The sequence below is a fragment of the Alternaria hordeiaustralica genome, assembly GCF_023758085.1.
Source record: "Alternaria hordeiaustralica strain BMP 2776 chromosome Unknown scaffold_4, whole genome shotgun sequence".
Classification (NCBI taxonomy): domain Eukaryota; kingdom Fungi; phylum Ascomycota; class Dothideomycetes; order Pleosporales; family Pleosporaceae; genus Alternaria; species Alternaria hordeiaustralica.
Genome location: NW_026056776.1, coordinates 717,774 through 730,235, shown reverse-complemented (window position 1 = coordinate 730,235; position 12,462 = coordinate 717,774). Strand labels below are relative to the sequence as shown.

At 52.9% G+C, this 12,462-nt stretch overlaps 5 protein-coding genes across 5 annotated transcripts; 1 reads left to right on the top strand and 4 right to left on the bottom strand.

Annotated features, from left to right (window-relative positions):
* Nucleotides 1–109: 109 nt before the first annotated feature.
* Nucleotides 110–814, bottom strand: J4E84_003031 (uncharacterized protein; the record flags this gene model as incomplete). The annotated part of the gene is made up of 3 exons (XM_049385649.1): nucleotides 110–198; nucleotides 266–716; nucleotides 770–814. The coding sequence occupies 3 exons, from the start codon at nucleotides 812–814 to the stop codon at nucleotides 110–112; spliced, it is 585 nt and encodes a 194-aa protein (XP_049246526.1).
* Nucleotides 815–2,096: 1,282 nt separating this feature from the next.
* On the bottom strand, nucleotides 2,097–3,311 carry J4E84_003030 (uncharacterized protein; the record flags this gene model as incomplete). The annotated part of the gene is made up of 4 exons (XM_049385648.1): nucleotides 2,097–2,443; nucleotides 2,495–2,650; nucleotides 2,707–3,223; nucleotides 3,279–3,311. 4 exons carry the CDS (start codon nucleotides 3,309–3,311, stop codon nucleotides 2,097–2,099), a joined length of 1,053 nt encoding a protein of 350 aa, XP_049246525.1.
* A 1,962-nt stretch (nucleotides 3,312–5,273) lies between these two features.
* J4E84_003029 (uncharacterized protein) lies at nucleotides 5,274–6,623 on the bottom strand (the record flags this gene model as incomplete). The annotated part of the gene is made up of 4 exons (XM_049385647.1): nucleotides 5,274–5,426; nucleotides 5,480–5,654; nucleotides 5,724–6,541; nucleotides 6,597–6,623. 4 exons carry the CDS (start codon nucleotides 6,621–6,623, stop codon nucleotides 5,274–5,276), a joined length of 1,173 nt encoding a protein of 390 aa, XP_049246524.1.
* Nucleotides 6,624–7,258: 635 nt separating this feature from the next.
* J4E84_003028 (uncharacterized protein) lies at nucleotides 7,259–8,947 on the bottom strand (the record flags this gene model as incomplete). The annotated part of the gene is made up of 3 exons (XM_049385646.1): nucleotides 7,259–8,287; nucleotides 8,340–8,654; nucleotides 8,837–8,947. The coding sequence occupies 3 exons, from the start codon at nucleotides 8,945–8,947 to the stop codon at nucleotides 7,259–7,261; spliced, it is 1,455 nt and encodes a 484-aa protein (XP_049246523.1).
* Nucleotides 8,948–9,611: 664 nt separating this feature from the next.
* On the top strand, nucleotides 9,612–12,047 carry J4E84_003027 (uncharacterized protein; the record flags this gene model as incomplete). Its single annotated transcript, XM_049385645.1, has 1 exon — nucleotides 9,612–12,047. One exon carries the CDS (start codon nucleotides 9,612–9,614, stop codon nucleotides 12,045–12,047), a length of 2,436 nt encoding a protein of 811 aa, XP_049246522.1.
* Nucleotides 12,048–12,462: the final 415 nt, after the last annotated feature.

Genomic DNA, 12,462 nt, shown 5'->3' with positions numbered 1-12,462 from the left:
AGAAATAAATTACGAGCGTTAAGGCCAGTTCGAAGTCTTTTGCCGCTCCAGTCTACATTTGATAATCGCAAATCAGTTTTCCCCACACTGACCACTGTTTATCCAGCATCTAGACCTTAGTATTCCTCGCAAGTGGCTTGAGTCCCGGCAGCGCAACAACAATGATTGAGAGAGTCATCTCCACCATACTCAAAGGATCTGAAAGCGATAATGTCAGCCTCGTTGTCGCGCATAGGATTTATAGCACACGGAATGGCGAACTTACAAACGAGGTTTTCCTGTCCTGTCCCAATCTTGAGGCAAGCGAAGCGCACAATGCTCGAGGCAATAGTGAGCGCACCGAGCGCGAATGTAAGACCAACACCAGCCGACGACCTCAATACACCCTTCATCAGAAGCACCACTGGAACTGCGTAGACCGCGAGGTAGCAAGCCAAGTTGAGAGTGAAGTTCAAGATGAACGGCTCTGGCGCGTAGAAAACGGAGCAAGCGCCCTCCTCCTGAGACCACTGGACGGATACAGGTGTGCCGCAGAAGAAGGTATCGTCGAAAAGGATGGTCAGGTAGCTCGCGACGACAAAAGCCGTGATACCGAAGAGCATCTTGCGGAGTCCTGGGTGACCAGCGAGGTTGAAGAATGCCCAGTAGAAAGCCAGCATGCTGAGTTTGGGGAAGCCCATTCCGACATCGTAGAAGTAGTTCGAGGCGAATGAGATCTGCGCAACGAGTTAGGTATGCGAGGAGTGCGACTACCACAAGGACGACTCACCTTCGACAGCTTCTCCGACGTCTCATACTCATCCAGCACACCCATCTGATACGTGAGTGTATCGCAGATGATCAACCCCAACGCAACCAGCGCAGAAGCCAACAACAGATAATCCGACGCGTCCAGCCTCGAGCGCAGACGAAACAGGCGCGTGTACATGCGCGCCGCGACGAAACAGTATGCGAAGATCAGGAGGATCCATTCTGAGATCTATCACATTGTGACAAGTCAGCACCGTGTTTCCTCTTCGCAGATCTGTTTGTTGTATCACCAACTAACTTACCATGCAGTCTTTCCCATCAATGTAGTGTGCCATCTTCGATGCTGCTGTGGTGTGACAGAGCAGCAGTCACGAAACAGTCAGGATAAAAGGCCGTTGGATAGATAGTTGCGCCGCACTTCGCTTCAATCAGCGTACTGCAAGGAGTATGTATATTGAGCCAATTCCCATAACATGCAGGGTACTATATCCTGCCGCGCTACCATTATACCATAGCTTCTGAGGGTATGTCTGGGCAAAGAATTCTACCGCCTATCATGCGAAACTGGGGTCGGACTTCTGTCCTCGAATTGTCGAATCGCATGGCAATGGGTGAGCCCTGCATGCAGGCGCGCGGAAGTTTGCCTGCAATAGAGGCGTTCTGGCTGCCGTGTTAGATGGGCTGATTCCAACTGTGATCCTTGCGCCTTACCACACACGGCTGTACCGTGTCGGTGGGTTCGGTCTGTGGTGGGAGGGGCTTTTCAGGCGCATGGAACGAAGGTTTGAGTTCTTATTTCCTGGATTGTGCAACGGATATCTGATTGAGCATCAAGGCTGTGTAACCTCTAATTCGTGGTTATGTTTTGTTCGGCCCTTCGCTGCTGATAAGCTTGGTCAAGCATCGTAGCTTCCTTTGGTGTTCGGTTAGGCGAACCGGTGGATGAATTTTGCCAAACGAGGCCTCCCGCATGCAGACCCTTCGGCCAATGCCGATCCACAGCTTCGACGGCAGCAATGCGGCACAGTCAAGAGTATTTGCAAAGGTGATTGAAACCCACGGAGCCATGGACTATTGCGGCTCGGCTGGGTGAATATACCGCTCGGCGGCGTTTTTGGTGGCGTGTGCGGACCGCAGTGGGCGGGATGGTAGCGCAATCATTCCGGGTTGATGCGAGTGGTCAGCCCAACGGCAAGGGTCTATTAAGTAACACTACAATGTATGTTGAGATGACCCGGCTGCTAAACCTCGTACAGATAGATTTTGTTCAATCCTTCGAATTACTTTTGCTTTTGCTGCTATTAGCGACTAGCTACATCCCAATGGAATTGACTCCTGAACCACCCTCATGGGTACTTGGCGGAAATCTCGTGTTCCTCATCAGGCGACTTTGAAAACTGCACGCTAACGCGGCGCGTCTCGTAGATGACATCTTTCCTTGACATGGTGTTCAGCTCTACTTCGCTGCCTGAGTCTTCATCTGTATGCACGCGGGCGGTGTGCTTGCCTCTTCTGGAGGGACGCAAAAAGTTGTGAGACCCGGATGCTGGTGTTTGGTGTCCATACGTGCGAGACCCAGAAGAGTGCGATTTCTTGTTCGAGGAGAAGAGGCTGCCGCGTCGTAGGAAAGATCTCATCGACGGCAATGAGACTACCATGATGGCGACGGCCATTTCGGTCATGGAAAGGACGTCTATACATGTGTTAGCGATAGTTCAAGTTGTGTTTGACTGCATGCACTTACAGACGTTGGTCCAGGCGTATATGACCTCTATCGTTGCGAATCGAAGCACACTCATTGCTATCGTGACAATGCCAAGTGAGAATGTCGCTACAAGACCCCAAATCTGGCGACGCCGGAGCTGTAGTGAACGAAGTAGAGGAAATGGCAACGCGAAGACTGTTGGTCCGACGTTAGTGATCCATGCGCTCTCTGGATGATACGGGATTGCTCACTGAACACGTCGGAGGTGATATTAAGGCTCCAGTCGATCCTGAAAACTTCTTTGGAGCTGAAGGTATTACAGGCTGCCTCATCAGGGGACCAATTCGAAGAGACCTGGCGCCCGCACCAGAAAGTGTCGAGAAAGAATGTCGATACCATGGCACTTGCAGTGAAAAGGGTCACTGCGTAAAGTGCTTTTCGCAACCACGGCATCGTCGGAGGGATGAGCCTATAGTATAGCGCGAGGATTGCCAACTTTGGCCAGTAGATGCCAGTGTCGTAGAATGCATTGCCGGCGAATTGCACCTTCTTGAGAGCAATCACACGAGCTGTCGATGCCTCTGCATCATCCGTCATACCACCCCATATGTACGTCAGGTAGTCGGTGACGAAAAGGCCAATGGCATCCAGGATAGATGCTATCAAGAGACTGTCGCTAACAGTAGGATACTGTCGTTGTAAAAGGCGGGGAACCAGCCGACCAGAAGCCAAGAATATGGCCAAGGCCATAAGGGTCGCCTCGATGGGCTTTGCAGATACGTTAGCAGAGTCATGACAGAAAAGAAAAGTACATTAAACATACAATGACAGCCTCTGGAGCAACGCTGTTAGACATGATGTAGCAGAAATGGCGAATACACCATGAAGCAGTCGACGACAACCACGCAGAGAGAAAAGGATCAGATAAAAGCTATTATGTAGCGGTTCCAAATTCGATGCCATCGCTTGGGTGTATACCAACTGGTAAGACGGAGCCGATAACACGTCCGTCTTACCCTCCATGTGGCAAAGGTACCTGATTGCTGCGATCATACCACACTGGCACACCCGACTGCTCGGCTGGCAATATAGGCGGAAATAATCAGTATGTCTGCATGGCGGGACCTGCAGTCACAGAAGTCGTTTGGAACGACATGGGTATATAGGACAAGACAGGGATCTTCGTTGGGCGGTATGTTAATGGACGGCGCCGAAACCGAAGGATCGAAGCCGAACCCGATGGCGTGTTGCCGATACTATGCGAGGCTGTATCTTGTGAGTGCTAGTATACGGTTGCTCCGCGCCGGAAAGGATATGGCTCAATGGCTGTGATATGCAGGCATTTGACCGTTATTTGTGAAGATCTTTCCTGCTCTGCCGGCCTCAACGTCTTTTCGTGTTTCCAGAACGTGAATGAGATCGCTTTTTCGGACCTATAATCTCACGGCCAGATGGTGTGACGATCGGACTGGTGTCGCAATTATGTTGTGCTTTAAAGGTCTTCTTGTGCATCTTCTTCTTTCTCTCGAATGTCTCTGACTTCGCACACATTTAGTAGCGGCCACATCAGCTGCCGTTCAGTTTCCACCAGCCCTGTGATGGTGATCAGTTGTGAAGACGTCCCGACGTCGTAGCATCATCACGCCGCAGCATTACAGGTACTCGAAACATCCCAAACAATACTCTCGTGCTTCGTCGTTTCAAAAGCAATTCTTCCATCGCGAAGGAAAGGTCGATGTGATTGATGCACTAGGAAACCGTGCCGTAGGCACAGAGATCGTTGGTGTGATGGTTTGGATCGCCTTACAGTTGAGGCAAACCCAACGCGCTCGCGCCGCCCTCATCGTGCGCCGAGAAGGGTCAAAACGATGACGCAACATCCATCCCAGGCCTCACCAGTACCAAAAGCGATTTTTCCGTTGCGAAGGAAAGGATTGATGCAAACACCAAGAACCGTGCCGTGAGCCCAGAATTCGTCTAGGTAGACACAACGCGCCAGCGCCGCCTCGCCTCGTCGCGCCCAGGCGATGACGTAATCCTCAACCCAGGCCTCACCAGCACGAAACGCGAAAACCCAACGCGTAGATCACACCAGCGAAACCCACGCAACAACACCATGCCCTTTAGCCTGCGATCCTTCTTGAAACCCGCCTCCTACAACGACAGCGTTTCCTACACCGACAGACTCCTCGCGCAGATCTTCTCCTGGTGTACCCTCCTCGGCTACATCCTCCTCCCATCGTTCTTCCCACAACTCAACATCATCGACGAATACGCCGGATGCATAGAATATGAGGAATACTGGGACTGTCCTGAAGTGTGTGATGACCTACCACCTACAGCTATACAGATCTCGGGTTCGTTTCATCTCTGTGCCCTAGCCTGCTGCGTCGGTCTACTAGGCTGGTTGTATCTATGGTGGAAATACCAGAGGAAGGTTCAGTGGTTGATAAACTGGGTTTTCTTTCCTGCGTTCGTGAACAGTCTCGGGGGAATCGGTATGGCAGTTAGTAAAGTGGTGAGCGCGCCTGAGGGGCAGTATAGTGTGGTTTTGAAAGTGGCGATGGTTGTGCCGTCGGCTTTGTCGGCGATGGCTGCAGTGTTGGCGTTGTGGTATCATGGTGGTATGTTTCGGGCTGCGAAGCGAAAAGAGGATGTGGACCCTGTGGCTCTGGAGAAGGAGAAGGGACGGGATGAGGAGAGTTAGAATGGGGAATTTTGGTATGGATTGTTGGACTGGATTGAAATACTGATTTAATAAGTATTGGGTATCAAGAAATGAATGCCGTCAATCATGGAAATCTCATCGCGACGCATATCAAGCATCCTTACCCTCCTCCTGATTCCTCCGAAACATCTTAAGTCTCCACTTCTGTGTACTCCCCGCATGCGTGATAGCCTTGTACATGTTGAAGAGAAAGATGCCGATAAAAACGATCGTAACGAATGCCAGTACGACGACCACGGATATCTGAAGAGAGTCAGCCACCACAATGTTTCATCTCGTGCGATGCGAGTACGTACCATGCTGAAAACAACGAAGTAATAAGTGGCATCAAGGAAATGGTGATTATCTTTGAGTTCCTCCAGACCCACTCCAACTTGCATGGCTGATAGAACCAGACTAAAGAACACGAACACGATGAGGATCCAGGAGAAGTTTCGCTGGAAGAAGATCACGTAGCGATTGTATCCGTAGCTGTTTGAGGTGTGTTAGCAGACAGATCTACCCCAGCGTTTGCTTTCAATGGACAAGAGATTGACTCACAGATACCCTCTCACGAAATGCGTATGCGCATAACGTGTCCGATAAATGCTGTTGATCCTCCCCAGCCTGAGATCACCGAACTGGTAGCGTTTGTTGACTTGCTGCAGCGTGTTGATATCCACATGGCCCATGAAATCCCTCACGAAAGCTTTCCACCAGTGCCAGGTGACAAAGCTCGGGAGAAGCGTGTACTCGTGCGCGATCTTCAAGTCCAGCGGTGTAGTGATAAGCCACACATAGCTTACCAGAAACCCCGCCGCACTCTCCCACAGGCCTTTTGCTGTCTCGTCATCAGGATCCGCATCCGCAGGCTTGCAGATGTAATCTTGCCAGAACTCGTAGCTGAGCATCCATTCCGGCAACGGCTTGACTATAAGCTTGGTCGAGTACTTCAGCAGATGTAAATCCATTTGTTGTGTGCCTAGCACTTCCATGCCCAGCATCGTGTATCTGTGCAATGGCCTGGCGCGCATGGGCCGGCCTGCCATCCATAGGTGTCCATGTATGCGATTCAAGCGAGAGAGATCGAGGTCGTATAAGAGAAACTGACGGGGGTCGTCGTTGGCGAGGTATGCTTCGTTGTTCTTGCCGCTTATAGTGGGGAGGGACTCTTCCGCTGTGAGCGGTATTGCTATGACCGAGTCCAGCACGGGCTCACGCGGTTGTGGGCCCGTCGTGGTCCGACCCAGGCTGGTAGTAATATGACCATTCTGATGTGCGGTGTCGGATGGCGATGTTGTGGGACTACTGAGTGTAGCAGCGGTAGCGGTTGGGGGTGGGATGGGACGGGGAGAGAAGGGCGGTGTCAAAGCGCTGGTCTGGTACTTGTAAGCATCCGTTCAAAGCATACCAATGCTGGCAGGCTACACGTACCGTCTGTATCGTGATCTTATCAGCCATACTGTCCATTAGCGATAGGATAGTGGGTTATGATAAGAGTGAAGTGCGGCGCGGTGCTCTATATGACGCTTGACGCCGACGAGCCTGCTGCGGCTGTCGCACGAGGCTCATAGATGCAGGCACACCTGCGCGCATCAGGCAGGCACCTCATGACGCAGGGAGGCATCAACTGCGCCTTCTCGACGGCGCGCGGGAGCTACGGACTGGAAGGTGGGGGCTGAAGGCGGGGGCTAGACTGCCTCGAGCTGAAGTTTGGTTCACGGACGCAGGTGTGCCATGGGGGTTCCATTGGTGAGCGGCTTCGTCAACACTATTAATAGTAGCGAACAGGTACCGAGCCACCACCAAGAGGAAAGTTGCGGTTTGGCTGTCAACCTTACTCAATTCAATTTGTCTCATCCATAACGTATCAAGCCTGAGTATGGCATGGAGTGCATTACACATCAGCATGCTTCTGCCATTGGAATCTGATGGCCATCTCAGTACCCAATTTGAATTTACTGAATTTCTTCTCAATTTCTCCTTGCTGCTGACGATGCCATCAAGAGCCCTGGAGTGCAGAATTACCGTAACGCCACCTTCTAATGCAGTTTTGGATATCACTGAAGCCCTCCCATCTCATCTCATTGACCAGTTCATTTGCAGTAGTTTGCAGGAAAGCTGCCCTGCTTTCCATTAAATTCCCCCTGCCACCAATCCTGCGAGCTTTGCGTCTTCTTGATCACGCGAATTCGGTCGCCTTCTCTGAAGTTCAAATCGCCGTCCGTGAGACTGTCGAAATCATACATGGCTGTCACGTACTCGTACTGGAAAGATGATATCTTCTTTGGTGGTGGTGGGGGCGGCTTCTTTTTCCCTGCGGCTGGATTTGGCGACGAGGGATAGCCGGTTGGCGTTGACCCGTTCGAGGCAGAGGGTATCTTGTTGAAGTAAGAATCACCGTTGGTTCCATTCGAGTAAGAGGAAGCCTGTGATGTAGACGAGAGACGGCGATCATACATACCCTGCCCAGCGCTCAAATGCGGTGAACCGCCGATCTTGGGCTTTGAGGCGCTGAGAGAGCTGTAAGAGGGCTTATTAGAGAGGCTTATGGGTGGGCCATTCTCGGAGGTCGATGACAAGGTCTGGGATGGTCGCGGGGGTCTTCCGCCTCCTGTGATGGTGGGCACACTGTCGTTGCTGCTGACTCTCCGACCAGGCATGACCTTATTCCTAATGCCCAAGCCTGTCAACGTCTCTCCCTTATCTGGTAGCCTCATTGGCAAATGGACCGCCTTGCCCGTCTTCAGCAGGCCCAGGCTGGTCTCCATTTCCTGGCGCAGTGGTGTAAAGTTTGAATCCCATAGTGGTATGACTTCCTCTGGCTCCGGTGGTGGATCGGGGTATCCTTGCTCGTGTGAATACTGGTGAAGCACAGTGTACAAGTTTCCAATCAGGTTGTTTTGCAGCACGATCTGGTTCGCCAGGAGGTGTGGCAGGATAGAGAAGGTCGCGGCATTCAGGCGTGGCAGGCGGTCTCGGAGGTTCTCGTCGGCGAGTTGGTATGCGTGTGTAGAGCGCTCGAGATCGACCTCGTGTTTGGCAAGAGCGCTGTTCTCACGTTCCGAGCGCGTCTTCTTGGCCTGAAGGGTTTCGCAGCGGCTTTTGTAGCGCTCGTAGTCGACCTGCAATGGCGTGATCAGCATGGCTCACAGTGTGGTCTATAGGCTGACCGACCTTTGCATCCTCTCGCTTCTTGATAGCCTTCTCCATGGGCTTCAAGGCGTCGCGAGCCAGCTTCGCTGGGATGACCAATTTCCTGTCAATGTCCTTGACTTCCTCCATCATGTCGGTCTTCAGCTCGGAAAAGGCCTCGTGTAGGCCATGGACACGCTCCAGGACCGCAGGTGGGGTTTCTGCATGGGCATGGGTGCTGTTGGAGCCTTCGCCGCCGAGTGGTTTGAAGATGGCGTATATGAGCTCGACCGACGTGAGTTGGTGGTTGAGGATGTTGGTCCACGCGTCCCGCCATTGCTTCGCTGACGCTTCGAGCTGAGAGGGGGGTTAGTTGGAGATTCAATGCCAACGTGTATACTCGGCTCGTGTGCCACACATAGCATGCATAGCAGTCGATTGACGTGGGTGGTTGGAACTGGATGTGATGGGTTTGGATGGCTGGCCCCACTAGTTCATAGGACCGAGCAATGTGAGATGTTAAGCCACACCGGACGTACCTTTTCCAACATAACCTGCGAGTCGGTGAAGTCCTTCAGCATGGCCTCGACATCGGCCTCGTTGGGCGTCCTCGTAAGGAAACGCCCGGTAATCCTCTGCATGCGCTGCATCTTGCGATGTGGTGGCAGCTATCGTGTGCGACGCAGGCCTGAGGTAAGAAGGACAGAATAATACGAGTTATGGGCGGAGGGCTAGGTAATGCTTGCGCGTCGACTAGCGGTGGCTGTGCTCGCTGCTGTGTGTTAATTGAGGTGAGAGTAAGCAGGGGTACCGAAGGGCCCCGCACCAGGTTGTCGCGACAATTCGCTGACCGCTTAGACCGATTAGTTGTCTAGAGTGGAGTGTGAAAGCCTCGCGGGGAGGAGTGATTTGCTAGGTCCCCTCCTCGACGCGGGAAGCGAATTCAAGATTGCGGTTACACCTGATGCCCGCGTTTGGTACCGTCAGCTGTGGACCGGACGGCATCATGGTACAAGGCCACCCAGCGTTGGGCCGCCGGGTACGAAGACGTGTCATGACTGAAGTGGAAAAGCTTGGGAAAACGCGTACCCCTGGTGTATTTCCGGTGAAAGCTCAAGGCATTAGGGTCTTAGGGCTGGGTAGCCGCTGCCGTAGTCTGCAGACGCTAAACCACGTGCTCGCGCGCGGAACAGCAGGCGCGGTTGGTTCCGCCGAGGCGCGTCACCGTCACATCTCTCGACCTTCACCCTCACGACGACCCCGCCCTATGCCGCCCATGCACGCCCCGACGCGTCTCGACCATATACTCACGCAATGACGGCACCTCTTCGTAATACCCAGCATGCCTCAACCATAGCCGCGATCACCGCCTCCCAGAACAGCGCGCCCGTGGCAGAATTTCGTTGCCTCTATACACAAGACGTCAAGAGGAAGCAGAAGCGGTGGCAGGATGGCTATCTCAAGTTCCATACCTTCAACAGCCGGGTCATGGTATATGACCAGGCAAGGAATTTTCTGGGAGATACCTATCACAAAGACAGCAACGAGCTGCAGGAGGGTGACGAACTGAGCCTGAACAATGGCGCTCTAGTAGAGGTCGCCGAGGCCATGGGCATCACACATACCGACCTGACACAACTACTTGAGAAGAAAACGAAAGAACAGCCACCCCGCCCGACCGCTCCTTCCCAGCCGAAACCGTTCCAGAGACCATCGTCAGTGGCACCGACCAATGCCCAGCGAAGCGCATCGCAACTACGTCACAAATCGCTCAATACACTGCTTGGAACACCGAAAGGGCCAATTGGAAAGGCTCAGCCCATGAAATCTCCGTACGAGGCTCGCAAGGAAAAGGAGAATGAGCTGGTTGAGGAACCCACCCCGAAAAGACAAAAGACCAGCCAGCCACGCACAAACTGGAGAGCATCTAGCCCAGTCCAAGAAGAGAGCCCCATAGCGAAGAGAGACTCGGCTGTACAGGTACAACCGTCAGACACAGCGAATGCTCGGAAACCTGTCAAGTTCATACCGCCGACAGCGACTGTCATCACAATAGAGTCCGAGTCCGATCCTCACCCGGCGGACTTGTCCGATGTCACTCTCCCGAGCACACCCCCGAAACTTGCCAGAGCAAGAGCACGATCGAGCGCACTTCATACCCCAGCACCACAGCCCGCTGTACCTCAGCAGCCACCCGTACAAACCCCAAGAATACCGAAAGGCAAGGTGCCAGTACCCAGTGTACGAGCGTTGGAGACTCCGAAGCAACGAGCGCCACCATCTTCACCTCCAGTGAGCGCCTCGAATCGCCTGACGAACGTCGACTTCGCCTTACAACCAACAAAGCAGCCACCCAAAGACCCCACTCCGCCACCACCTTCGCCTCCTCCTAACCGCAAAGCGAAATCTCTTCGATTGTCGGCGGGTGTAAAGCGCGGAACCTTGCTGTGTCAGTCGCTGCCTCAGAAGACCATAAGGGCAGCTAGTGAGGCCAGAGCGACTAGTTCCAATGTCAGAGCTCGACCGGTACCACGCGTCACAAGCAAGGAGCCATCACCTGCAATATCACAGAACAGTAATCCGCCACAAGAGGTCGCCTCTGTAGCGTCGAAACGGGTGGCTAAAGCCAAGCGAAGAAATACAGAGGCACAGGATGGTGACAGTCTCGCTCCAAAGAGAGCCAGAGTCTCCAGATCTCCCCCGCTCCCATCACCGAGTGTTCTCGAAGATCCAGAAGTTATACATGGCCTCATGGACCAGCAACTAATAATTTTATCGTCTCCACCTCAGCCTCAGTCCGTATTTTCCCCTTCGGAGACAGTCTCCGAATCCAAACCTACCACTATCAAGAAACTGGCGGACAAGACACCGATTGAGCCGCCATCTAAACGTCAACCTACAAAGTCGAAATCTCCTCCACGAGACAAGACTGTCCGAAAAGCACAGCCAAGAAGCAATATTGGGGATAAGTCTGCATCAACGCGCAAGGCCCCATCGCCACCTGTACCCGTCCTTGATCCACCGATATCAACATCGCGAGACGTCTCGCCAGCGCATACTGAAGCCTCTGAAACACAATCACGCACATCATCAACTTCGCCTCGCAAAGTCCCACTCTCGACCGGCGGCTTCCCCAAGCGGCCGCCGAAACGATCCAAGAAGCAAGCAGCCGCAACGCCCTTAGTACAGGAGGAACCAGCTCCAGCCCCTCCAAATGAGTCTGTACCTCTTCCGCCGCATCCTCTCCGAGCGAATAAGAAAGGTCCTATGATGAGCACAACGGAACTCGCATCTCTCCTCCAAAAGCCCCACAACCTAGCCAAAGCCCTCCCCGACCCCATCGAAGACGTCTCAAACATAACCAGCGCAGGTAAATCGCCCAGCAGAAACTTCAGACGCGTAAGAAGCGAAAACGACGCACCGATACCCAGCACAGCAGATGACTGGGAGAAGCGCAATCTACCAAAGACGTCCAGCAACATGGCCGATAGCGTAGACGATCCACCCATCACTGCCATCGTGGCCGAGGAACCAAAGAAGAAGAAAAGCAGTGGACTGGATGCGCTCATCAAAAGAACTGATCCTAGGCGGAAGTTCAAGAGGACACAGAGTCTGCAGGTGGATACCAATGTTCCGTCGGCTGCTATGGGAGAGGTCGAGCTACCTAGTCCGGTTGTGGATAAGGATGTCGGGCCGTGGAGTACGGAGGCGGGAGATCTTTTTGATTGGAGGCCCCCGGGGAGGGAGTGAGGGATTAGCAGCGGATTGCCTCGCAGCAAGTACTGGCAGCCATGTCATATGAGAATATGTAGCGATGATACCATGATATTGATACCCTGGAGCATCAGTAATAGGAATTGCAGTCTTTGATGGTGATGATGTTCATCATCGCAACGATTTTATCAGCTGCGTTTTGGATTTTGCCCGGCCTTCTTCGTCTCCAGGGAATAGCTCATTTTCGTTTTTGAAACACTCGTACGGAACTCGGGCGGAATTCCTGGCATGTAAATGTTTGGAAAGCCATCAAGTCCCCGTAGAATAAAGACGAAGTACTCTGCATGTTTTGACTGTCTCGTGTGCCATGACATATCCAGCTCGACTCCACACATGCGCGGTCGTATTCTGAATCTCGATCCACAATCTCTCATCATATCGATGGGTTTGT